Below are 25,519 nucleotides of genomic sequence, written 5' to 3'. Positions count from 1 at the left end.
ATCTTACAAAACTGTGCGATTGGGGTGCCTGGGTGTCTAGTCAGTTTAGCGTCTGGTTCTTGGTTTCAGCTCAGGTCATGATTTCACAGTTTCGTGGGCTCGAGCCCCGAGCCAGGCTCTGTGCTGACAGCACGGAGCCTGCTTCGGATTCTCTCTGTCCCTCCCTCTCTCTGTCCCACCCCTTTCACGCTGTCTTGTCTCTCTCAAAATAAATAAGTAAACTCAAATAAGGGTTGCGGGGGGGGTGGTCCTCTGGGTGTCTCAGTCGGTTAAGCATCCAACTTTGGCTCAGGTCATGATCTTATTGTTCATGAGTTCAAGCCCTGTGTCGGGCTCTGTGCTGACAGCTCGGAGCCTGGAGCCTGCTTCAAATTCTGTCTCCCTCTCTCTCTGCCCCTCCCCTGCTCATACTCTGTCTCTGTCTCTCAAAAATAAACAAATTTTGAAAAAAAAATTTTTTTAAACCAACTGTGAGATCATGACCTGAGTCAAAATCAAAAGTCAGTCACAACCAACTAAGCCATCCAGGTACCCCCAGCCCCTGACTTTTAGCATTTTTTTTCAATTATTAATAAAGAAAAATTTTTAAAGAATATAACATTTTAAGAAACATGGTTTTCATTTAGAAGAAAAACATCTTCAAGGAGTCAAGTTCTATTTCTGCACCCCTCTACATCTCTATTTTCCCATCTTAAAATGGGTTTTACACGCCCTGCTGGTCACATCAGAATGTTCTGTGTAAAATAAGATAATGTACATGAAACACTTATGGAAAGAATAAAGGAAAAGAATGCAAGTAGAATTCAAAATCTGGAATGGCCTTAAGGAGCATCTAGCCCGGACTCCTGATCTAACAAGGAGGAAACTTGGCAGATAGCATAAGTGCCTCTCTCAGAGTTCCCTATTCTGCAGCAGCATTGGGGCCCAGAAACCAGATATCCTGAATCTCACCTGCGTGCCTCTTCTGCCGCCACATTGCACTACATCCTGGGAGAAGGGAGAAGGTGATGACAACAGAAGGCTTTCTTTGAAGAATGTTATTATGTCTCTTCAGCTCATTCGAAACTTTGGGAATTGTCTGATCCAAGTTAAAAGGTTTTATGCGTGAAAGACCATGCTAGAGGGAGAGAAGACCAAAAACCAGTGCATCTCGGTGTGGAGAAAGTGGCCCTAAGTGCCACTGCCACGGGTGTTAGGTACGGGGCGTAACCATCTGTCCTTTTGCAGAGTCCCACAGATCGTTCTCAACATCGACCTGGCCCCTACGATCCTGGACATCGCTGGGCTCGACACACCTCCCGATGTGGATGGCAAGTCCGTCCTTAAACTTCTGGACCCGGAAAAGCCAGGTAACAGGTGCGTCAATTTGCTTTCCATCAGCCAGCCCCAAGCTCATGGGCACCTAGAGCCAATCAGCAGTTGTAAGAAGTGGAGGCAAAATAAAGCTTTGCCCAGGAGAACCGCCCTGAGCTGAGAATTTCCCTGCTGTTTGTGAATAGCATATTGATAGAGATGCAGTCGTGGTCTGTGGGAAGTGAGAGGTGTTTCTTTAAATAAACTGTTAGTGCAGAATCGTTTGCAAAAACGTCCAGATGCCAACAGTAAATATTATTATTTTGCTTTCAGGTTTCGAACAAACAAGAAAGCCAGAATTTGGCGTGATACATTCCTCGTGGAAAGAGGGTAATTATTGGTTCCTGGGGTGCTTCTGGGAACCAGTCCTAGTGGGCAGCTCTCCCTGCTGGGTATTTTTTCGCCCTTATTCCGGTTTACTAAGCATGCAGATTTCGTAAGCCCAGTCACAAGATTGAATGGTTTGCTACTCATTCTCCACTGGCCAGCACCATCATGATTGTTGCATCAGACTGTAAAACATAAATTCTCACAAGATGGGACCAAAGCACTTATGGTTGCATTTCTCAGCCTTGGCTCCTAATCAGACCAGTCGATTGACTTTCTCAGCCCTCCTTCCCAAGTCCGCCTGGCCCTCACCTTTCTCTTTCTTTTCCTTAGGTGCCTTTCCTGGCTTTAAATATATGAGACTTTAATTTCCAGAGTCTCTTCTGGGATTCCCCTTTTGATTCATGATCCCATTGTCTTGTTTTTTCCATACCTACATTGAGAGAAAAGCATTTATATAACTGTACAGCTAAACATTTATGCCCAGAGTTTTGAAATTAACGCTTTGGGGAGAGAATGTTCTTCATTAGTGCCTGGCCTATAATCTTCACAAAGGACTCGGCAAATGCCGAACTCCTATGAGCCAGATTCTAACATCTATGTCATGCCATTTGAAGAATGTGTATTCATGTCACAGAGGAGAAAAGTAAAAAAGGCACATGATGCTAGGAAGATAATGCAGATCGTTTCTCACATTAGAAACTTTTTCTTTTCTGTCAAAGGAAATTTCTACGTAAGAAAGAAGAATCCAGCAAGAATATCCAACAGTCAAATCACTTGCCCAAATATGAGAGGGTCAAGGAATTGTGCCAGCAGGCCAGGTACCAGACAGCCTGTGAACAGCCTGGGCAGGTGAGTGACACAGCTTGTCTTCACCACAAGTCACATCCGTCTTCATTTCTAATTTAAAATTTGCAACGTATAAAACAATGTACATTTATGGATAAATAAGCTTTTCATTACGCTCATGCCATGCTCACTATGACAGCTCTCCTCTGACTGGGATTATCTAACTGGTCTAAGCTGGGCCTCCTCATCACAGCTTGGCTCCCTCCAGTGAAAAAACATGGTGCCCTCGGAGAGTACGAGATATCCACCTGACTAGCCAACACCAGTTCAACATATCAGACATGTGAAATGGTTAGCCAGGCTAGAAAGTTCAGAAACTCGGTTCCATTTGAGGAGAAGCCAACAGGAACCACTTGGGTTCCTGTTAACTGGTTATCAAGAAGTCTACTTAGTCAAGATCATGGGCAGATGCTGAGCCTCTGGACAGTGAACCAGCCAAGAGACACGATGGGGTCTTCCCATCCTGTACTGAAGTCAGATGTCATCCAACCTACAGAGGAGGACAGAATCAAGGACCAAGATTGGGGAATGAAAAGGGAAGACATATTGTGTTTGTTTATCGTTTCTACCTCTGCTCACAAAGTATCTGACATCAACTATTCCATTAGAATGAATCCTCTTTATGAATCGAAGTATTACTGTAGAATTCAAGGCTACCCAGAACACCTATTATCAATAAGAACTAAAGAAATAACATGTAATGAATTAAACAGACCTGTTTCTAAGGAAAGTGGGAACATATGAACACAAGCTATTTTTTTAAATGTTTATTTATTTTGCAAGAGAGAGAGAGAGAGAGGTTGAGCTCTGGAAAAGCGCAGAGAGAGAGGGAGAGACACAATCCCAAGCAGGCTCCACGCTGTCAGTGCAAAGCCTGATGCAAGGCTCGATCTCACAAACTGTGAGATCATGACCTGAGCCGAAATCAACAGTAGGAGGCTGAACCTCCTGAGCCCACCCAGGCGCCCTTCACACAAACTATCTTAAACACTCTTGATCAACACCAATGCTACCTAAAAGAGGTATTGTGTCATCATGAGAGAGGAACTGAATTTCTGCCTAAGTCATTGCAACTTAGAACAAAATGGAAGGAAAGTGAAAACTAATATTTATTACTCATGTGTCTTATGTAAAGCACTGTATATGGAATTTTCTATGTATTAGCTCAGTTTAATCCTCATATTCATCCGGTGAGGGAGGCATCGTTGTCCCCATTTACATTTACAAACGGGCAGCCGGTGAGTGCAGAACCGGGATCCAAATGAGGTGTAGGATTCAAAAGCAGCAGCCGCTTGCTGCCTTCCAAGGTAAGTTACATGAACTAGGCAGAGAGAAGTTCAAATCTTTGGTGAGTCTTTTTTTTTTCTTTTCAACTTATCTGACCTCTAGATATCCATACAGCCAGCCAATACCAGTTCAAGATATCAGGCGTATGAAACTGATAGTCCCGTTATTGAAATGGCCTCATAAATGTAAGGCATCATACATTTGTACATGTGATATGGCATCTAGCTTATCGAACAGACATTCACAATAAACAGCTTGGTCCTCATACATTCTGCATTTCCTCATGCCTTTTTGTGCTCAGGGATTCCCCTGAAATAGAAAAAGATGGGGCGGTGGGGGGGAGGTTGTTGAAGGAAGGGATGAAACCAGGCCTTCAGGGTACTCCAGTAAGTCTTTATTTTCAAGTGTTTAGCGGAGAAGCTTAGACTTATTCATTATAGTTTCATTTGATGTCTTCAAATCCTTCTTAAGGAAGCTCTAAGTATTATTATGACTAAAACCTCAGAATTGTTTTGTAGCTCTGAAATGATTTTTATGAGCCAGCCTCAGTAGACTAATTTACCTGTATTCGGGAGTTGGAAATGTTCAGGGTTAAATGTATCTCATGCAAATTGGTGATTTTTGTTACTATTTTAGCCCTCTAAGCCGCAAGCATGATAGCCGACTGAGAATAAGGTACACTGCCTACCTTTTCAGTACACAATTTTGCAAACCTCACAATTTTGCAAAACCTGAAATTTTAATACATGTCCTAAAGGGCAAATGTAGTATAACTGGATTATGGCACTTTGGCATGAGCTCTCCACTCTTGTGCTGAATGCTAACTATGTTAAAAACTTCACTTTGCTTTTTCACATTTTTCTAAACTTGTTTTGCCCCCACTAAATGCTTAAATATCTAGTTCCCTGGGATTTTCCTCTGCTGCTTGATTTCTATGTGCACCAGTCTGAATTTAGATTATATCACATGAATATATGAAAATGTTAGCAACAATTTCTTTCAGAAGTGCCTGAATTATGAGAACGGAGAATTACACTATACCCCAGATGATGATTTCTTTCTATAGTTGACGCTCACACAATGGCTTAAGAATCGGAGAACTTCTGGAAAATCTCAAGCCTCTTCCAGACAGTTCTCGAATCTGTGGGTCAAGCCCAGTTGCTCTACTGTGTTCTACAGAATCTTTATATTTTGGCCTTTTGCTTTTTCTATCTGGCTACTTTGAAGATTTTCTTTTTAGTTACAATATCAGTGACGATAAAAAGGGAAGAAAAAGTCCAGAATAATGAGATTGTATTGATCTGGATCAAGGCATCAGTTGAGGCCAGAACTAACTTGCTAGGAATCTCTTCTCTTGGCATCGATTTCACTCCTGGCCTGTGCCCTGCATCTTTTTCTCTGACCAAGGTTAACTGCCTGCATTCAAAAGACAACACAGCCTTCTCTTTGGTTTGATTCTGTATGGGATATAAAGGAAAAACCCATGCTCTCGGCCCCATTCTCTTCACTTTTCCCCCACAAAGAGAGCACGAATTTCCCCTGTCCCACTACACCCCCATGCCTGGTCACCTGAGGATTGTTTGTCAGAGTCAATGTGAATGCATGAAGGAGGTAAATGAAAGAAAGAGAAATATGACATCAAAAAGTTTGGGTTAGAATATTGGCATCCACTACTTTTTAGATGTGTGTTTGGGGACAAGATTCTTAAGAGTCTCAGGTTGTCTATCCCTAAAGTGAGGAAAATTGATCTCAGGCTTGTAAGAATCCAGTGATATCATATATGCAAAGTCCTAGATGAACTATAAGGCAATGTGTGAATATTGGGTGCTATTACTGTTCCAGGCCATCTTACCTGCTGTTTTCATTCCTACGAAGCCAACAGAGAATTAAAATGGGCTGGAATCCCAGACATTTGGCAATACTTCTTCACTTTGTGAACAGAGCAACCAGCAGGGACTAATTAATAATTAAGGCAGTGTGGACATATGTGTTTGCATTTCTTCTGTGTTCCTGAATTAATATGAGACTGAGTATGAATCCCCACCACCCTCTCAGCTAGCATTACACCCCCAAGCACATTATGTACAGATTTACATATGATACACTGCACACACACACACACACGTGCAAATCTCAACTTCTATCTGAAAAGATTTTGGCTCAACAAAGACCACACATCAGTGATGTTCAATTCTACCTGCACCCTAGAATCACCTGGGCAGCTTTTGAAAATACCGACTTATAGCCTCCCTCTAGACCAATCAGATTAACATGTCTAGAGGTGATGCCAAGGCATCTGTATTTGTTAACAAAGTTAAGAACCAGAGGTCTAGAGTCCGAGAATATGAAAGTTGGAAAGAGTCTTAGAAATCTTCCAGTTGAATGAGATCCTTTTCCTAATAAGGAAATTTAGGTCCGGAAAACTTCAGCTACAAACCCGAAGTCAGACCTGCGACTCTGTACTTCACGTTCAATCCTTTCTTCCCCAGAGCATGCTGCCTCTACAAAAATGTAACAGAGTAGATATTCTCTTGAAATTGTATGTGGCACTTGCCTGGCTGAAGCCGCGGGTTTGGGACCCACTCACAGCATCTAGGGAAGTGGTTCCCAAGCAGGACTGCATACTAGAATCACTTAGGCAGCTTTACAAAAGCTGATGTTCAAGCTTCGCTCCAGACGAAGTAAAACAGACCTTCTGGGGTTGAGACCCAGACATCAGTGATTTTTTTTCAAGCGCCTGGGTGATTCCTATGAATAGCCAGGGTTGAGAATCATTCACGTCAGGTAAGCGTTACTGGTTTTTGCTTCTTCTAGGTACAGTGATTGACTCCTTAAATAGGAGTTACATAAAAGAGAAAATCCCTGGGCATTCAATTTTGAACTGCACATCATAGATTCTGTCATTTGGAAAAAAACAGCTTTCTTTTTTTTTTTTTTTTGATTAAGCACATTTCATATCCTTTGTGAGTTGTTAAACTCCAGCGACTTTGCAATTTTGTTTGCCTCTCTACTATTGTATCAGTATGAAATCAAAGATTTGTTTAAAATTATGGAAGAACCCCAGATCAAGCAAGCTGATACTGTTTGAGAAATCAGACTGTAGCTGGTTGAATGTACTGGTTTAATTCCAGGATCTGTGTTCTCATCCCCAAAATTATCCCTCTGGCCGTAGATCCCTCGACCCTCTGTGACCAGCTGCAGAGCAGGAATAAAAGGCATTTACCAGTAAGATCTGGTTCGTTTGCCAGAAACTGACAGCCTGTTTCCAGAAACTCACTGAGCCCTGGTTAAAATCTCAGCTCCTAGACACCTCCCCCTGGCGCTCCTGATTCCAGAGGGACAGGCCAGAAGGAACAAGCCCCAGTGCCACCCTCTGGCTGAACATTTGTGTGCTCAGGGCTCGTTATGGACGGCCCAGCCTCTAAACCTGGCCACCTCCCCTCTTCAACCTGCACTGAAGGACGTGTCTGAATTGTGTGCTAGATGGTTTGGCTTTGGTGCAGTTTTCAAAATACAAACCACAGGCTTAAATGTCAAACCATATTTAATGATGTCCCAAACAAGTCAGAAAAAGACAAACATAAGGACATTTTACTTATAAACTACCTAATGTGTCCACACCCAATTTAATGTATGTTCTTGTTCCCCACTGCTCCCTAACACGGCCTCGCTCTGGTCAGGAGCCCCTCCTCCCCGTCTCTTAAACATAACATTCTCGTCTGCCTTCCCCAATGCCATTTCCTCAGTTGAGCCTCACCAGAAGCCTCACGTTCTGCCCAAACCATTCTTTTGTCGCTAGGGTCCTACTCAACTGGGATTGCATCCTGACTTCATGCTTGCTTTGTCACTTAACCTAACTCTGCCTTAGTTTCTTCATCTCGAAAATGGACATAATACTAGTAAAGATTATATGGGGAGGTTACTATAAAGATTATATGAGTTAAGTGTAGTAAGCATTTGAACCGGTACCTGGCACATAACAAGCACTCAATAAATACTGGCTATCACTTGTTGGCCAAGGTCAGTTTACCAACTTTACTTTCCCCAAACTGCAAGAACAATATTTCCTCCAACATATCATTACTGACTTCAGCAAACGATCATCCAGATTAGAATCTAAAGGAGGAAACTTCTTCTGCCTCTCTTTCCTTTCCACTTTCCCTCCTTCACCCCCTCTCAGCCCATCTCAAAGAAAACAGGAGGAAACTCCTCAGCACGAGTAACTCTAATTCATATTTGTGAGAAAATCGGACAGTGGCTTCAGCTAAGTGATAACTTCAACAAGGATGTTTATATGGTGTTTTTATATTCCCGGTGTTAAGACAAAAATTCTAAACACACGTCCACATGCAGGTAACTGTTTTTCATGATGTTGGTACTGGCCTAAAGGATAATCAGGTTATCTGAAAATTACTGTATGGTTGTTACATTTCAGAGAACACGATTTGACCTGCATTATGACCAAATCGACATAATAAGACATATAATAATGGGGAACTAATCCGTGTGTGTGTGTGTTTGTGTGCGTGTGTATGTGTGTGAAGTTTTCATTGCAGTGTACCTTCGAAAAAGTTGTAGCCAGAATTTTTATTTCTTACTCATGAAAATGGGCATAAATGGGCATAAATAAGAATATAGAACATTCTTGACCAGTCTGAGAAATATATGCCGTTGGAAATGTAGAAAGTATCATGATTATCTAGTAGTTAAAGGAAGTAAGCAGAGTTCTGTCTTCATCTCATATTATGCTAGGCATTTACACAGAACATTTTATACCTGAAAATTATACTATAGTAGAGATCTCAGGCTCATTTTAAATATAAGGAGACGAAAGCTCAGATGGGAAAGTAACTTGACCAAAGTCACCCAGCTGGAAGTGTGACAAGTCTGAGTTCAAACCAAGATCTGTGTGATTCAAAGCCACAGTCTCCCCACTAAATAATAATTACTGTATTATATATAATTTACAAGCAGGAAACATGAACTTGCCCAAGGATTGGCTAACCATTGTTAAAGGTCAATTATAATAGTATTGCTCTGGATTTATATGGCGCATATATATGGAGTTTTGAGAACTCCAAAAACAATTTATTCTCATGACATATCCTTGAGGGCAGGAGGAGCAAGTATTATTTTGCCAGATGTGGAATCTGGAAGAACAAAGAGATTCTGCAATTTGCTCATGGCCATAGAGTTAGCAGCAAAAGAAAATTAAAATCGAGGTCTCCCCATCCCTAACCCAATACTTATCTCCATTGAAAATGTCTACCTTCCATTCAGTTTGCCTAAGACCAAATTCTTTAAGTAATAAACTTACGTGGCGGGGGCGGGGGTGGGTTGGGAACTAATAATAATAGTAACAACAACACCAACTGCCTTTGTTGAGTGCCTACCATGTACTGAGTTCTCGCTGCGCATGAGTGAGTTCTAATGCTCATGGAGCTTACAGTGTGTAGCTGACTTGCTCAAGGACACATAAGCAATGTGATAACGCTGATATTCAAATCCGGACGTTTCTGGCCTGAAAGTCCAGACTTTTGCCACTGCGTCACATCAATTTGGGTACAGAATGCCATTCCCAAGTCCCAGGTGGAATATAGGTGATCTTCACTACTACAGAATCCTAGTCCAGTGAACGAATTATGGTAGCACTTTAGGTTGTCATAACGATTAAGTGGATAATTTATATATAAAATGTTCTAGACAAGTACCCAGCAGCAAGTAAGAGTTCCCTAATGATGACAATGATGGTGACAAAGACAGTGTTGAAGGGACTTGTTTGAATGCCATTTTAGCATATTTCTCATTAGATTTGATTCCACTAAACCAGCTGCCCCACACCTGAATCCTTACGCCAAATAGCCAGTCTTCTCTTCATTATGTGTTATTTATATATAAGTATATATAATCAATCAAAATATACTAAGACATAATTACTAAACAAAGTGATTTGATGCTGAGCTAACTTCAGGGAATAACTCAGGAGTATGAGACATGGTCCCTGCCTTTAATTCCAAATTCCAGTGTGGCTGGAAAGGGTAAAATGAAATCAGAATAACCTACAAAATTATTTACACGGTTTTATCTAGCCCCTCATCAGCAGAACGTCTGCAGAAATAGTTGTGCGATGAATGTATGTTAAATGATTGGCACAGACGGAGCCAGAGAGGCAAGAGAAATGTTGAAACGAGGTCCGACAAAGTGGCAAAGGAATTTACAGAAGGGGTGAGTGGTCAGGGAAGGTGGAGACCATCGGCCCTGGCAGTTAACTGATTTACTGATAAACTTCAAGAGAGTAGACAAAAGGGAGACAGTTTGATGTCTGTATGTCTGCACGGGCGGGTCTTTCACAAAGCTCGTTTCTGAGGCTGACTCCGTGTCCCGTTAGCAGATGCCTCCCTGAGTTCGTGCTTCCTTCTGATTCCGGAAGCTCTTCTGCACTGCGAAACCATCTCCTCATTGTTTTGAGCGTGTAACTGACTGGTGGTGTAAGTTTCAGAGCAATTCTCTGAAAGTTCTCTTCCCTCGCCTCCCTCTATAAACTCTCAATGATGACCACGGTGGTGGCAGTCATTCAAGGATTTATTGCTCAGCTGTAAAAATTATCATGATATCGAACACTAAAATGACTGTGGCAAATATGTGGTAATTACATTTCATTAAAATTGCTAGTAGGCTTGCCACTAAGAAGAGTTTGAAAGCCTCTAGCTAATTACTCCATCTGATAGGGTCTATGGCTTGTTCAAAGGGTTCATGGTATAGAAAAGCGTTGGCATTTTTCACTGTGGCCCTTGTTTTATACAAGAATGTGTGTAGGTGGATGTATACCTTTAGTATATGTGGGTACGTGTGTGCATGTGTGTACAGAAGCATACATACATACATATATGCATATATGCATACATACATATATGCATATATGCATACATATATGTGTGCATATTTGATTTGTGTGATATGTCACCAGTGCCCAGGATGGTACCAGACCTCAGGTTTGGTTAAATTCATGTCTCAGGAAAGAAACACCCCTTCCCTTCACCTCTGATCCATGGGACATTAGCAAGGAATTTGGCTAATGGGAAAATGCCAGTTAGATTCCAAATAGACCAAATCACTAAAAATTCTGCCTACACTTTCTGTTCTGTACACTCAGCTCTTCAAGGCCAAGAAAAAGGCGGAATTTTTTTTTTAGTGCGTTATGGTTACAAAACTAAGGAAGGTTTTCACTGCAGTTACGTGTTTTAAAAATTAGTATGTGTACCAAAATTGGTATAAATTCGAACCACAAAAGACACAAGACCAGACAAGAATAAAGACAACCATGTTTTCCTGTCTGGGAGAAAACAGAGTATTTCTTAAGCTTCTACTAGGCTGTAGAACACTGGCCTCTTCTTTTGCTACCCTTGGAATTAAGTAGTAAACTCTTAGTTTTTGAATGCTGGAGTTAGAGGTTACCCAGATAGATGGAGAAGTCTGAAACCATTTGCATTTAGGACAAATACAGATCTAGACTGACACTCTAGTATCACTGATCACCAAACTTTCTGGAGCTATAAAAGGTTATCACTGATTTTGCTGACACTTCTCACCAGCAAAAATTCCACAGGGCATATCGTTATTCCTTAAGGGAATTGTATATCTGTTTCTGAGAACTTTTCTCAAGAACTTCACGACACTTCCTCAAGCTCACTGGATGTGTCTGGAAGTGCCACACACCCAGGCTTGAAAGTCACTGGTCTCCACCTTGAATGGCAGAACAGGCACACACAGCTTTCCGCTAAGCATTTGCAAAGACGAAATTCTATCACTTGTCAACTACCTATGGAGAGAAAGTAAGGAAAACTGGTTACTCTTACAGAGAATGCATAGTCCTGCCAGTGTAGACGAGCTGGAAGTGTACCTCTGTTCAACTAGAGTCGTTTTCTGACCTGATTGCATCAGTGCATTTCTAGACACAGCTTCCTTTGCATATCCACGCCCCAAAATGCATATATCCTTCCCAAAGACTCCTCCGTCCGAGCTACTTAGACCTCTTTTGCCCCTGCCAGGGATTCCAGCTGCAAAGAGGTCCAAGAACCAGTCGCAAATTGAAAGCGGTTGTTCTTAACCCCAACTGCACATTAGAATCACCAGGGGAGCTTTTGAAACTCCCGAAGCCCAGCCATGTGTGAGAACCACTGACCTGACATAAGTCCTGTGTGCCTGATCAAGTTGACTTCACTTTTTTTCTTCAGTTAAATTATCTCTAACTTAGTTAGTCCTTGACTGTGCTTGTTTGTGTCACCTTTTCATGGCTTTGTAAATAGAGTTGCCCTGTCCCTTGAGCCTGCTTCTCGGGATGGAGATGATGGACATTCAGGATATGCTGGTCAAGCCACAAAAGAAGACTGTAACCTGACGTGGCTTGAAATCACCGAATTCTGTAGCACCGAGTGTATGGGGGCTAAAGCAAAATCACAGAACAAGCCCTATGGCCCCGGAATTTGGGGACTATCGGGTAGAAGTGCAAAGGCAGCACCGATAATTCAATGCTTATTGAGGGCACATGGCTCCATTAAGAAAAAACAAAGCATGACTCTGTACATTGGTCCATTGTGAATGGTCACACTCCATTTGGTTTTTGGGGTAGGGTTTTTGTTTGTTTTGTTTTCTGTTTGTAATATAATTTCTTGATAAATTGGCTAACATACAGGGTGTAAAGTGTGCTCTTGGTTTTTGGAGTAGATTCCCGTGGTTCATCACTTACATACAACACCCAGTGCTCATCCCAACAAGTGCCCTCCTCAATGTCCATCACTCGCTTTCCCCTCTCCCCCACCCCCCCCGACCCCCTCAGTTTGTTCTCTGTATTTAAGAGTCTCCTATGGTTTGCCTCCCTCCCTCTCTGTAACTATTTTTTCCCCTTTCCCTCCCCCATGGTCTTGTGTTAAGTTTCTCAAGATCCACATATGACTGAAAACATACGATATCTGTCCTTCTCTGACTGACTTATTTCACTTAATAATACCCTCCAGTTCCATCCATGTTGCTGCAAATGACAGGATCTCATTCTTTCTCATTACCAAGTAGTACTCCTTTGTATATATAAACCACATCTTCCTTATCCATTCATCAGTTGATGGACACTTAGGCTCTTTCCATCATTTGGCTATTGTTGAAAGTGCTGCTCTAAACATTGGGGTACGTGTGCCCCTATGCATCAGCACTCCTGTATCTCTTGGGTAAATTCCTAGCAGTGCTATTGCTGGGTCATAGGGTAGATCTATTCTTAATTTTTTGAGGAACCTCCACACTGTTTTCCAGAGCGGCTGCCCCGGTTTGCATCCCCACCAACAGTGCAGGAGGGTTCCCGTTTCTCCACATCCTCGCCAAAACCTGTTGTTTCCTAATTTGTTCATTTTAGCCACTCTGACTGGTGTGAGGTGGTATCTCAGTGGATCGCACTCCATTTTGTACACGAGCGTCCTTTGTCTGCTGGCCAAGCCATCTGGGACCCTTGACTAAATTTTGCCTTGCATCAGATCACCTTGAAATTAAAATGCAATCCAAAGTATGGTTACAGGTACACAAGGAGGGTATGGTGAGATCATTATATGTGGCTCAGGAAAGAGCATCTTTTATTTAATAATTTTTTATTTATTTTAATATGTATTTGAAATATGGAACTGGCACACCAAATACATAATTTTACAGGGGCTGTTGCTTTGGCCACTGCTTAGAAATGTGTCCATTTAGAGAAAAGTGTCAATAATTGTATACGGGGGATACTCATAGATGGAAGGGAAAAAAAGACAAAAGTTTGATAACACTGCATGACAGCGTGTTGTCACAACTGTGGTCAACTTCAGACCAAGGTCAGCATACTTCCCAAATTACCATTTTAGAGAGGAGGCCAGGGGAAAAGAGAAAGTAAAAGGAAGGTTATTAGGCCTTTAGGTAACATACGGAGGATCCCATGAAATGCCCCGAGGAGAAGTGCTATTACTTCAGGCAGACTGAAGTTCAAGAAGCCTGGGCAGCAGGTGGGAGGGACAGGGAGACCCAGTGCCGCGTCCCATTGATCTAGAAGTAAGCCTGCCGTGTCTGCGGCAGGCTTTATAGAAGGCTCAAAGGAGAAAACCCAGTGCCCACCGGGCCCGCCCCCCCCCCCGCCGTGCCTGTCGCGTTGTCTCTTCAGGGTTGCGGGGTCCGGAGGAGGATAAGAAGAGGCCCAGAGAACCCCTGACACGTTTGCTAACATCCCGGCCCTGTGAGAGCTGGCCCGCGCAGCAACAGACTCCCATTAAACTCCTCTCCGGCTCCCTCACGTGCCACTCTTCCCTGGCCCGAGTCAGAAATTCAGGGGCTTGAGAACAAAGCAGCCAGGTTTGTTTTTCCAGAGGAAGAGGGGTCTGGTGAAAACAGCCGTGACAGCTGTGCTCTGTGGCTGGGTGAATTCAGGGCTTTTTACGTGTCTCACTCAAGACTGTTTAGTCTGGATCCTGAGCATTTATGTATCAATTTTGGGCTCTAGTGTCGCCGAGGTAGTTCTGATTTCCAATGATTCCGGCGTCATCTGTCTTTGCCTCCCGTGAGAGAAATAACCGAGAGAACCGGGGGTAGGCTCGTTGCAGGGTCAGTTAAAAGCTTACCTTCCTTCGTTGGCTCTGCTTATCGGGGTTGCCCGGGCTTCCGGAACCCGATGCAGCGGCCCGTGATACGAAGCACCTGGAGCAGGAGGGGTAAACCGCTCTCACATTGGCTTTTGCAGAAGTGGCAGTGCATTGAGGACACATCTGGCAAGCTCCGAATTCACAAGTGTAAAGGATCCAGTGACCTGCTCACCGTGCGGCAGAGCATGCGGAACCTCTATTCTCGCGGCTTCCACGACAAGGAATGCAGCTGCGGAGAGCCTGGCTATCGCACCGGCAGAAGCCAGAGGAAGAGCCAAAGGCAGTTCCTGAGAAACCAGGGGACTCCCAGTAAGCAACCCGCAGTGACGTCTCAGTGGCAGGCCAAGGCTTTGCAAGTGGACATTAGAGAGAAAAGGCCGCTCCTTCCACATTTTAGATATTATCAATGCATGGCGTTGGGGCAAAAGCAAATAATGGTCCTGTTCCAAATACGAGAGCTAATTTGGTATGTGCACACTTTAACTTAAGCATAGAACGAAAATATATTCAGTAAACACACCAGACAAAACATAACACACACAGGAAAGAGCCATACAGGGTAAAAGGTGGGGCTAGGGGCAGAGGGTAGAGGTTAAGTCAGGTGTATTTTACATTAATGCTAATATCCTGATTAGTCTGCTTTGAGCTACTTTAAAAAAAAAAAGGAGAAAATAAAAAGTCAAGGTTTCATTGCTTATGCATTTAACTAGTAAGAAAAGCATACATGCGTTTTTTTAGGCACATCTGTTTTAGGACAGTTTTTGTTTAATTCCTCTTGTTGGCTGGGATGGTCAAACAGTCAAATTCAGTATGAAAAGCACTGCTTGCCATCTTCTTTATAAAAACCCTATCAGGCAGCTTTAAGATTCCTATGATTGTACAGATGTGAAAACCCAGTCGGGCACCTTGTATAAAAGAATGAGAGTCTAGTGCCATCTAGTGGCTGAATGTGAGAAGTGACTCATCTGTGGCAATTTTTTCTATACGGGTTTGGAAATCAGTAAGATACATCAAGTTCAATTCCGTGTTGTAAATTAGGTAGTTTTTTTTTTTTTTAAGTAGGCTGTACGCCCAATGTGGAACTTGAACCCACAACCCCAAGATCAAGAGTTGCATGCTGTACTGACTGAGCCAGGCCTGTGTCCCCCATAATGTAAATTTGGAAATCAAATCAATCACTAGAACAATAGACGCTCTTAGCACTGGCTTTTTTTTTTTTTTTTAACATTTATTTATTATTGAGAGACAGAGAGACAGACCATGAGCCGGGGAAGGGCAGAGAGAGGAGGAGACACAGAATCTGAAGCGGGCTCCAGGCTCCAAGCTGTCAGCACAGAGCCCGACGCCAGGCTCGAACTCACAAACCTCGAGATCATACCTGAACTGAAGTCAGACGCTTAACCAACTGAGCCACCCAGGCGCCCCAGCATTGGCTTTTTTATCCTGGAGTCCACAGATGGACTTCTGTGTAAAACTTTCAATAACTTTCTGAGTATAAATTTCAATAAATTCTTAAAGGAATCCATAACCCAAAGGCTGAGAATGATTGATTTGGGAGATTTTTTTTCCTCCCTGAGAGAAAATGCCAGGTTTAATAGTTCACACAAAGATATCAAATGGAAAGCCAACAAATGACAAAGATTCCCCACAGCCTCCCTTAACGGAAGCTGATTGCCAGTGTTGGGCTAGGAGGTAGGGACAGCCTCCTCTCTCCCAGGAGGCTCAATGTCACTCCACAGCAGTGACCGTAAACCCTGCTGTTGTTCTCATTGAACACAAACTGGAGATGTCTGGGGCCACCCTTTCAAACCACATGGAAGCTCACATATTCGAGGACAGGAGGTGTTCCTGACCACCCTCAGTGGCCTGCTGATTGTTACAGAGGCGTTTCCTCCTCTAGAAACTGCCATCACAGCGAGATCCTGTGGCGAGCACTATTCTGATTCTGTAGCCTGTGTGCCCCCCCTTCTTCCTATTTTAGCATCAGGCTGGAGAGAGAAAGGCCACGTGAGTAGGCGCCCTCAGATCCCAAGTGCATCTCGTAAGGAGGGGCAAAGGTTTGCTGGTGAAAGCTCTTGTCTAACACGCCATGAGCAGTGGCTTACAGTGACCAGAAAACACGCTGGCCTCTCCTGGCCTTGCCCTCCATCTGCCAGGTATCGCTAGTCAGCTGGCTGATAAAAACATTTGCAACACTTAATTTTTCTTAGAGCATTCCTCTTTCATTTGCACAAATATAAGGTGTCGAGAGCATTTACCCTTTGGCACAAGCAGCCCAATGTGGTGGGAGGACTGTAGCCTTTAGAACCTGGGAAACTAGAGTCCTGGTTCCCACAGCTGTGGGCTACGTAACCTCGCACTTGCGAGGTAGCATTCAGAGCTTCAGTGTTCCCTCCTGGAGAAGCGTAGCACCAGATCTACGAGCCTGTTTGGACAATCTAATATGTTTTCTTAATGTAAGGATGTATTATAATAATACAGGCCTTCCAAGATTGTGGGTTAGAGATAAGTATCAGGTGGGTGATACATAGCAAAAGCTCGATAAATGACAGTATCATTATTAATACCGTAATTGGGAGTATAGTTTTATCCAAACAAACTGCCTTAGCAGTTCGCGTTGAAAACGCAGTGTGCAAGTTCACAGCCTGCCGTAAGTGGAAAGGAGCTTAGAAGGCGCCCAGACCTCCCCCCTGCCTGGAGGGATGAAGGGCCGAGGCCCAGAGGCACGTGCCCTCCACCGCACTGCCGGGCAGTGCCAGAGCCGGACGAGAGCCCACGGCTCTGGACGAGGATTCCAGGGGGCTGCCCACAGCACCCCGCTGCCCCTCAACGGTGCGGTACATACTGCCTGCCCCTTCCCAGCATGCCCCCTGAGCCAGGTGGTGGTTCTCCCCCCTCCTCAACTACACCTGGATGTCCGTATTAACACATCTTCCCTTATTTCCAGAGTACAAGCCCAGATTTGTCCACACTCGGCAAACACGTTCTTTGTCCGTCGAATTTGAAGGCGAAATATATGACATAAACCTGGAAGAAGAAGAGCTGCAAGTGCTGAGACCAAGAAACATCGCCAAGCGCCATGATGAAGGCCCCCGGGGGCCTGGAGGCCACCAGGCTGCGGGCGACGGGGACACGATGCTGGCAGACAGAGGCAATGCCCTGGGCTTGCCCACCACCGTCCGAGTGACCCACAAGTAGGAAGGCTCAGTTCTCGAGGGCTGAGTTCACAGTTGTCACCTTATCTTATCAGTGTCTTCCTTCTTTACGGAAAGTGATACCACTTGGCACGGAAAGTGATACCACTTGGGTCTGGAGGCTGGCCTGTATAACAACCAGGGTTTAAAGAAGCCACGGGGAGTCCAAACAGTCGTGCATTTGGACACATGCTTTGGGCTCGGTTTCGCATTAAGGCTGATCAGCCAGAGTGGTTCTGTCACATCTTAACTTAGCAGGCATGGAGTTCTGCCCTTGAACGGTTACCTTTGTGGGAGTCTGGGTAACAGATGGAAGCCATTACTGGCACTGGTAGAGGCTCTGGGTGCTGCACCGTTACTGAGGCTCAGAACAGTGGTGCGCTCACAGCCTCAGGAACGAAACCCAGCCCACGGGAGGGCCGTGGGGCCTGGAGAACGGTCGTAAGACGCAGGAACACCTCACGAACCCGTGCAGAACCCAGAAAGCACGGAGGGCCTCGGGAGCCGTGGAAACAGGGAAGGGAGCTGATAATCTCACAGCTCTAATGGACCACCTTGGTTCTCCATTTCCTTCCAAGATCCAGGTCATGTCTTGATAGAGAAAAATTTTCTTTCTGAATGTATTAGCAGGGTCTTTTTTTCTCTCTCTCATTATATCACTTTGGGGAGGCATGCTGTCATGAGCTCTGTCAGGATCTTTATCTTTGGGTCTGGTCTTCCGGTGCCCGTACAGTTGACCTTGAACACGGTGGGGGTTGGGGACACAGACCCTCCCCCCCGTACACACAGTTGAAAATCCACGTATAACTTTTGACTCCCCAGAAACTTAACTACTAATGGCCTACTGCTGACCAGAAGTGTTAGTGATAATATAAACAGCTGATGAACACATATTTTATATGTATCATATACAGTATTCTTATAATAAAGTAAGTTAGAGAAGAGAATGTTTTTAAGAAAATCACAAGGAAGAGACGATGTTTACAGTACTGTACTGTGTTTATCCAAAAAAAAAAAAAATCTGCACGTAAGTGAGCCTGTGTAGTTCTAATGCGTGTTCTTCCAGGGTCAACTACAGTCGTTATAGTTATACACTAAGAGATTTAGACCAGGGTTCCACTTTTAGTATTGACTGACCCCTTATCCCAATTCCTCTCTATCCCTAAGGCTGTTTCTTTGCTTCAAACTTTTTAAAAATGTTTATTTATTTATTTTTGAGAGGTGGAGGGGGGAGGCAGAGAGAGAGGGAGACAGAAAATCCCAAACAGGCTCCACACTGTCAGAGCAAAGCCCGAAGACGCGGGGCTCAAACCCACAAACTGTGAGATCGTGACCGGGAGTCGGATGCTTAGCCGATGAGCCACCCAGGTGCCCCTCTTCGCTTCAAACTTAATGGGGTGCTTCAGGCAGCCTGTCTGTAACAAAATGAATGGGATAAATAACCCCCTTCTAACTCTGCATTTCTCTAATCAGGCAACTTACTTCTTCTTCCATCATAACTGTGGCATTTTTCCTGTGACATTTGATGAGGCTTTCGAAATTGGAGTTTTCCGGTGGTTATCTGTTCTTGGAGACATGAATATTGAATATTGCTGTGAAAGGCGATCTTAGTAACGGTCTGTCTCTGTCACCATCATTTACCCACACCGGTAAATGTGGGTCAGGAGACATTGCCACGCATCCTGGTCTATGGCTCAGCTCCAAACAACTGCTTGCATCCAAATTAAGAGTTTAGAAGATAATTATATTCCCTTTGCTATTTCTAATGTTTATTTTAACATTAGCATATGAACCTATTTCTATTGTTTTGGGTTTGTTTCTGCAGGTGCTTTATTCTTCCGAATGATACAATCCATTGTGAGAGAGAACTGTATCAATCAGCCAGAGCCTGGAAGGACCACAAGGCATACATTGATAAAGAGGTTAGCCACGGCTCTGTGATTGGAAGGTGTATTCCAAATGTGAGCTCGGCTCGCCAGCCCGGCTGTGACCGGTGGGGCTCACTGAGTGTCCACTTCATCTTTTTTTTTTTTTTTATAATTACAATTATGTGAAAAATAGAGTAGCAGGGTATTTATCTTTCCCCAGTGATAGAGGGATGGTCCTGCCTGAAAACAAAATAGAGTGTAAAAATCATAGCGGGGACTGGCCCAACGCAGACTGAAATCTCTGCGAGGAAATGATTCAGTTGCTAAGTTGAGACATCTGTTAATGTTTACCTACAGCACATCAGTAGGAATATCGAGGTAGGCGTATTCCGTGCCCAGTGGGTTTCCAAGTTAATTATCATCTCAGATGAATAGCTAGGATGATGGAACACAGAAAGTAAAAGAGAGGTAGGCAGCATAGAAAATCCTTGCCTTAAAAGGTAACTGTTCAAGTATGTGTCTTCCAGATTGAAGCTTTGCAAGATAAAATTAAGAATTTGAGAGAAGTGAGGGGGCACCTAAAGAGGAGAAAACCCGAGGAATGTGCCTGTAGTAAACAGAGGTGAGCGTGTAACCATCCCACGGTCTTTTTTCTAAACTCGTGTTTCCGCAAGCTACAGTGATAAGCAGCAGGCTTGTTTCTCTCTTATGCCAACAGAAGGCGTAACAAACTGAATTTGTTACCATGTACTGTAATGACCTAACCTGTTCGGGTCAAATGAGATCCGTCATAAACCTCAGCCCAAGGTTAAAAGGTCCCTTTGAGCTAAATAGTTACGACAAAGTAACAGCTTTCCTTCTATTCTGCCTTCTGTTTCTAAAATGAACTGTCTGATCAAATGTGGGACTAAGACTCACTTTTCAATCTTCTTGCCCGTAGCTATTATAATAAAGAGAAAGGTGTGAAAAAGCAAGAGAAGGTGAAGAGTCATCTCCACCCATTTAAGTAAGTGACTCTCTGTTTTCCACATTTGCTGGGAGTGAAGGACTGTCCACTGGGCACTTCTGAAACACAGCAGGGACCCCCTTGTTCCAAGTGGTGCTGCTTCATACAAGCAGATTCAGCCAAGAGGGCACCCAGTCCCAGAAGCTGGAAACAAAGCCCACACCTTGCTGAGAGAGCATGGCAATGTTTTTGGAACCCTTTGAGGAGGAGCTATGAGGAGTTTGTTCTAATTCTCTATGTGTTGTCTGCCAATGTTGGGAAGGTAACTGGATTTTATTCCATGCTCTGTTTTCTGTGGACAGTGATTGGGAAATGGGGACCGTCTTGCTTAGGTTGGTGTATTCCGTAGGGTAGTCTGCAGTTGTGCTAAGTTCTGAAAGTTGGAAGAAATACACGTATTTTTAAAATAATAATATAATTGGTGTATGAAGGGGATTTAGGATATTAGAAGTTGAGACTTTTATGGAAAATAACAAAATACTAACCAAAGGAAATTCTTTCCAAGGCATCTAATCCAACTATCCATTGACGTTATGGCTGATAAATACTGAGTCCCCAGGAAGTGAAGCCATTTGTCCACAGGGTGTGGCAGGATCCACGCATTCACACTGACACGTACTTCCACCAGTGTTTACATGTACATAAGAAAGAAAACGTTGATCCTTTAAGGCTCAATCAAATTCTTTTTACTTTTTTTTTACAATTTTTTTTAATGTTTATTTTTGAGAGGTGGGGGAGGGGCAGAGAGAAGGGAGACAAAGGATCCGAACGAAGCCAGTTCCGTGCTGACGGCCGAGAGCCCGATGCTGGGCTCAAACTCACGAGGTCAGGACCTGAGCTGAAGACAGATGCCCAACTGACTGAGCCACCCAGGCGCCCCAAGGCTCCGTAACATTCTAAGCGAGCTGTCACTTAATGAGTATACCTTCGTTCTTGCCGATTAGAGTTTGAGGAGGCCCTCTGTGAAAAATAAAAGTCATCTTATTATTGTGTGTCTGCCTATTTGTGTGAGATACAGAGCGAAGATAGTAGTTTCCGTTGGGAAAGTGCTCTCCGATCATTAACAGATCCCTTCTGTTGGGATAGGGAAGCTGCTCAGGAGGTAGACAGCAAACTGCAGCTTTTCAAGGAGAACCGTAGGAGGAAGAAGGAGAGGAAGGAGAAGAAAAGGCAGAGGAAGGGGGAGGAATGCAGCCTCCCGGGCCTCACCTGCTTCACGCATGACAACAACCACTGGCAGACGGCCCCGTTCTGGAACCGTAAGTTTTGAGTGGTTTGGTTTTTGAGGGTTTTTTAGAAATCTTTCTCCCAGTTTTATGGAGTAGCGCTGTATAAGTGTTAAGGTATATAGCAGACAGACCTGACGTCTATGCACAGTGGAACCTTGGATTGCGAGTAACTTGCTCTGCGCGTGTTCTGCAAGGCGGGCAAACGTTTCTAATAAATTGTAACTGGACAAACGAGCGATGTCTTGCAGTACGAGCGGTCCATGACGCCGAACGTCACACGATCACAGCTGAGCCAACGGCTCTTGAAATTCGCTTTGATACACAAGTGCTTTGGATTACAAGCATGTTTCCAGAACGAATTATGCTCGAAAACCAAGGTTTTGCCGACTGTGAAATGATGATTGCATTAACACCCATCACCTCGTATCAATTGCTCCTTCTAAATGCCACTAACTGCTGCCACGCAGAGACAGTGACTCACACTACAGTCCTGAAGACCAGGGCTTCAGCCGCATAAAACCAGGGATCTAGAATAACTCAAGTGGGGAGCATCCTCTTATTTTCTAGAATGATTTTTTGCCAAGCATTATTTTTTTCTTTAGAGATTTGTTTTCACATTTTACTTGAAAAGGCCAAGCTCGCCCTGGGTCTTTCTCCTGTTGGTGTTATTTCACATAGTGCCCACCTCCTGGCAAAGTGCCCACCCAGCAAGACTGCTCTATGACTGAATAACTAAATAAATGGGCAAACGATTTTGCCTCTTATGTATTTTGTCGCTGCTGTATTTCATGTAATGCTCTAAGTATAATAAAAGGAAGTGAAACCCCCTTAAAGGCAGGAGCCATATCCTACTAATTCTCAGCCCCCTTAACTACCTAGTGTCATGTTTGCGGGGAAGAATAGAGACTCCACAAAATATTTAGTTTTATACGGAATTGCTGGTGACATGGAATAATAACAATTGTGTGCTTTTAAAATTATACTTAACATTTGTTTTGGTGGTCTGTGCACAGTGTTCACTGAGGCCATCTAGAAATAATGCCCTAAATACTTGTGGCACATCATCTGACTGAAGGCTTACCGACCCAGGGAGTAGCTAAAACCCCAGATCTCCTCATTGAAAAGATCACAGTAGGACCAGCTGGGTCAGTGTTTCCCCAAGTGGGATTTGGAGACTCCAGGAACCCAAGACCCGTTCTTTGGGAGTTTCAGGCCTACCTGTGAGGATTTTTGTTTTGTCTTTCCATTTTGATGCCTTTTGATTTCAGCGTTCAAGTTTGCATTTTCATTTCCAGCCACGCTAAAGCCAAGTGAACTCTTAAACTCATAGCATCCTGACTTTCCATGGCGTCCCCTAAACCGGGACATGAGGATCTCTGAGGGTCATTCAGATTGTGGGGGTCTGTTCTCCGCCAAGCTCTGGGCTGGGCCCCTGGAAACACGGCAGCCTGAAAAAGCATCTCCCGTGGGCAGAAAGGAATAGATGGAGAAATGCGGATCTTTAGGTCAGCGATGTGACGTACCAGCAGCGTGTGACCCTATGCTGGGAGACACATGTCACCGTACGTTGGTCAAAGCCCATAGGACGTACGACACCAAGAGCAAACCCTAATGTAGGCTGTGGACTTTGGGTGATGACGTCGTGTTCATGTAGGTTCATTAGTTGTCTCCGTGTTGAGAGATATTGATAGTGGGGAAGGTTCTGCATCTGTGGAGATGGGGGTATTCTCTAGAAGTTCTCTGTGCCTTCCGCTCAGTTTTGCTGTGAACCATCTTATGCTCTAAAAATAGTCTATCAAAATAAAATTAGAAAAAAAAATCATTTCTCATTCGTTGTCTAAAACATTTCTTTTAGCTTAAGGGGACAGATTTAGTGTGTTTAATACTGGATAGGTGGGTAAGTGACATATAGTGGTTAAGGGTATACCCTCCAGCCAGACCCTTAATGCTGCTACTTGTCAGTTGTGTGACCTCAGATAAATTACTCACCCTCTCTGAGCCTCGTTTTTCCCATCTGTAAAATGGAAATAACAATAACCTTTGTCTCATAAGATTTTTTTAAGGATTAAATGAGTTAATACATGCAAAGTACATAGTAGACGATGAATGCGCATTAAGTGTGCCTATTCCAACTGCTTTAAAAGTATTTGCTAGACAGCATATTTCTAAAGTTCAATTATCGTTGCAGGAGAGGTCAGAAATTTAGAAACTTTCTTTCTATAGAAGAAGACTGGATGGTTTGTTTTGTTTCCAAAGTGTCTGAGACACTTTCCACCAGAAAACCAGTGAGCCTCTGCATGGTGCCAAAGCTGTTCAAGGTCATAGCCTGTCTCATGTGAAAGTGTCGTCTACAATGATCACAAATTACATCATCCCTCAATCCACTGAGCTGGGCTCAAGTCATCTGTAAACCCCTTCCCGCTGCAGAACCCCCTCTTTCCATGCACCATTTGTGACGTGTGGCCAGATGAGGACACTCAAGGGCACCAGTCCACCTCTTTATTTTAGAACCATTTTATCCTTTAAAAAAAATAAATAAAAGATAAAAATAACCAGAAATGTAAATTCTGATAATTCCCTTCCTGTTCTCCACCCACCCTATTCCAGAGACCACTGCCCAACGGGGGCGGGGGGCAAACCAGCGTGCCTAAAACTTCACCCTGGCCTTCAGCCTGTATTCACGATCATAGATTGCCAGCGTTCTCCCCGTTTTCCACCCTCCCCCACTTTCCACCTCTTCGAGAGGGGGGAAAATACAATTTTTTTAACATCTAAACACATAGTACTTACAAGAAAGAAAATGTGCCCCTAAGTTATAAAGATAAGGAAATGCTAGAATGGCTAGCCTGCCTACGTTTTCGTTTCTTTCATTCTTTGCCTTTCGTTTTTCTTTTTTACCAACAGTGGGATCCTTCTGCGCCTGCACGAGCTCTAACAATAATACCTACTGGTGTTTGCGTACAGTTAATGAGACGCATAATTTTCTTTTCTGTGAGTTCGCCACTGGCTTTTTGGAGTATTTTGATATGAATACAGATCCTTATCAGGTAAGTCAGTATGTTTTCATTTTATGAAGGTTGTTGGAAACAAAACAGCCAGAACATGAGCTTCAATATGTTGTCCTGGCCTCTTCACCCACAGCTCACAAACACAGTGCACACAGTGGAACGGGGCATTTTGAACCAGCTACATGTACAACTCATGGAGCTCAGAAGCTGCCAAGGGTATAAGCAGTGCAATCCAAGACCTAAGGGCCTTGAAGTCGGTAAGGGGGGTGGGGTGGGGGAAGGTGGTTGTTGTTGTTGTTGTTGTTTCCTGTATTTCCTGGGAAATTCTTTGTGTTGTCAAGTTTTCTGCCTTTGAAACGACGCTATGCATAGAAACCCAGAGATTGGGACACTTCCAGGCAGTTCCAAACATAATCTGTTCTCTAAGTTTATCTCTGGGAGCATTAATGAAAAATTTAACACGCCAAAAGATTTGGTGAGTGTTTTATTCCAATTTGTCCCACACGTCTGTTCTACTAGTAAACCTTCCTGATAGAAGCATCCACTGGCAAGCAGGATGAAGGCATTGGGGATTTATTTGTTATTGCTGTCAACAGGCGTGATCTATACTCTTAGGCAAACCAGGATATCCTCATTTTTTAACTGAATTTGGATGGGAACACACAATGTCCTGTTTCTGCTTAGCACAGTTGGGAGCTGCCCTAATTGGACCCCTGCCCGTGACACAGTGAATTCGATTTCTTGTA

At 43.7% G+C, this 25,519-nt stretch overlaps 1 protein-coding gene across 4 annotated transcripts in view; it reads left to right on the top strand.

Moving 5' to 3' along the window:
• Positions 1 to 25,519, top strand: part of SULF1 (sulfatase 1) — a 178,002-nt gene that overhangs the window by 135,550 nt on the left and 16,933 nt on the right. For all 4 annotated transcript variants that reach the window (XM_040487645.1, XM_040487642.1, XM_040487644.1 and 1 more), the window contains 11 exons: positions 1,228 to 1,356; positions 1,627 to 1,683; positions 2,403 to 2,532; positions 14,567 to 14,777; positions 17,416 to 17,662; positions 19,488 to 19,584; positions 20,058 to 20,152; positions 20,471 to 20,536; positions 21,623 to 21,795; positions 24,670 to 24,812; positions 24,907 to 25,030. In XM_040487645.1, the coding sequence (XP_040343579.1) occupies positions 1,228 to 1,356; positions 1,627 to 1,683; positions 2,403 to 2,532; positions 14,567 to 14,777; positions 17,416 to 17,662; positions 19,488 to 19,584; positions 20,058 to 20,152; positions 20,471 to 20,536; positions 21,623 to 21,795; positions 24,670 to 24,812; positions 24,907 to 25,030 (1,472 nt within the window). The remainder of the gene's footprint in view (positions 1 to 1,227; positions 1,357 to 1,626; positions 1,684 to 2,402; positions 2,533 to 14,566; positions 14,778 to 17,415; positions 17,663 to 19,487; positions 19,585 to 20,057; positions 20,153 to 20,470; positions 20,537 to 21,622; positions 21,796 to 24,669; positions 24,813 to 24,906; positions 25,031 to 25,519) is intronic.

This window comes from Herpailurus yagouaroundi, unplaced genomic scaffold (assembly GCF_014898765.1).
Source record: "Herpailurus yagouaroundi ecotype Mexico unplaced genomic scaffold, PumYag 165, whole genome shotgun sequence".
In the NCBI taxonomy this organism is placed as follows: Eukaryota; Metazoa; Chordata; class Mammalia; order Carnivora; family Felidae; genus Herpailurus; species Herpailurus yagouaroundi.
This window is presented reverse-complemented; position numbering and strand designations above follow the sequence as displayed.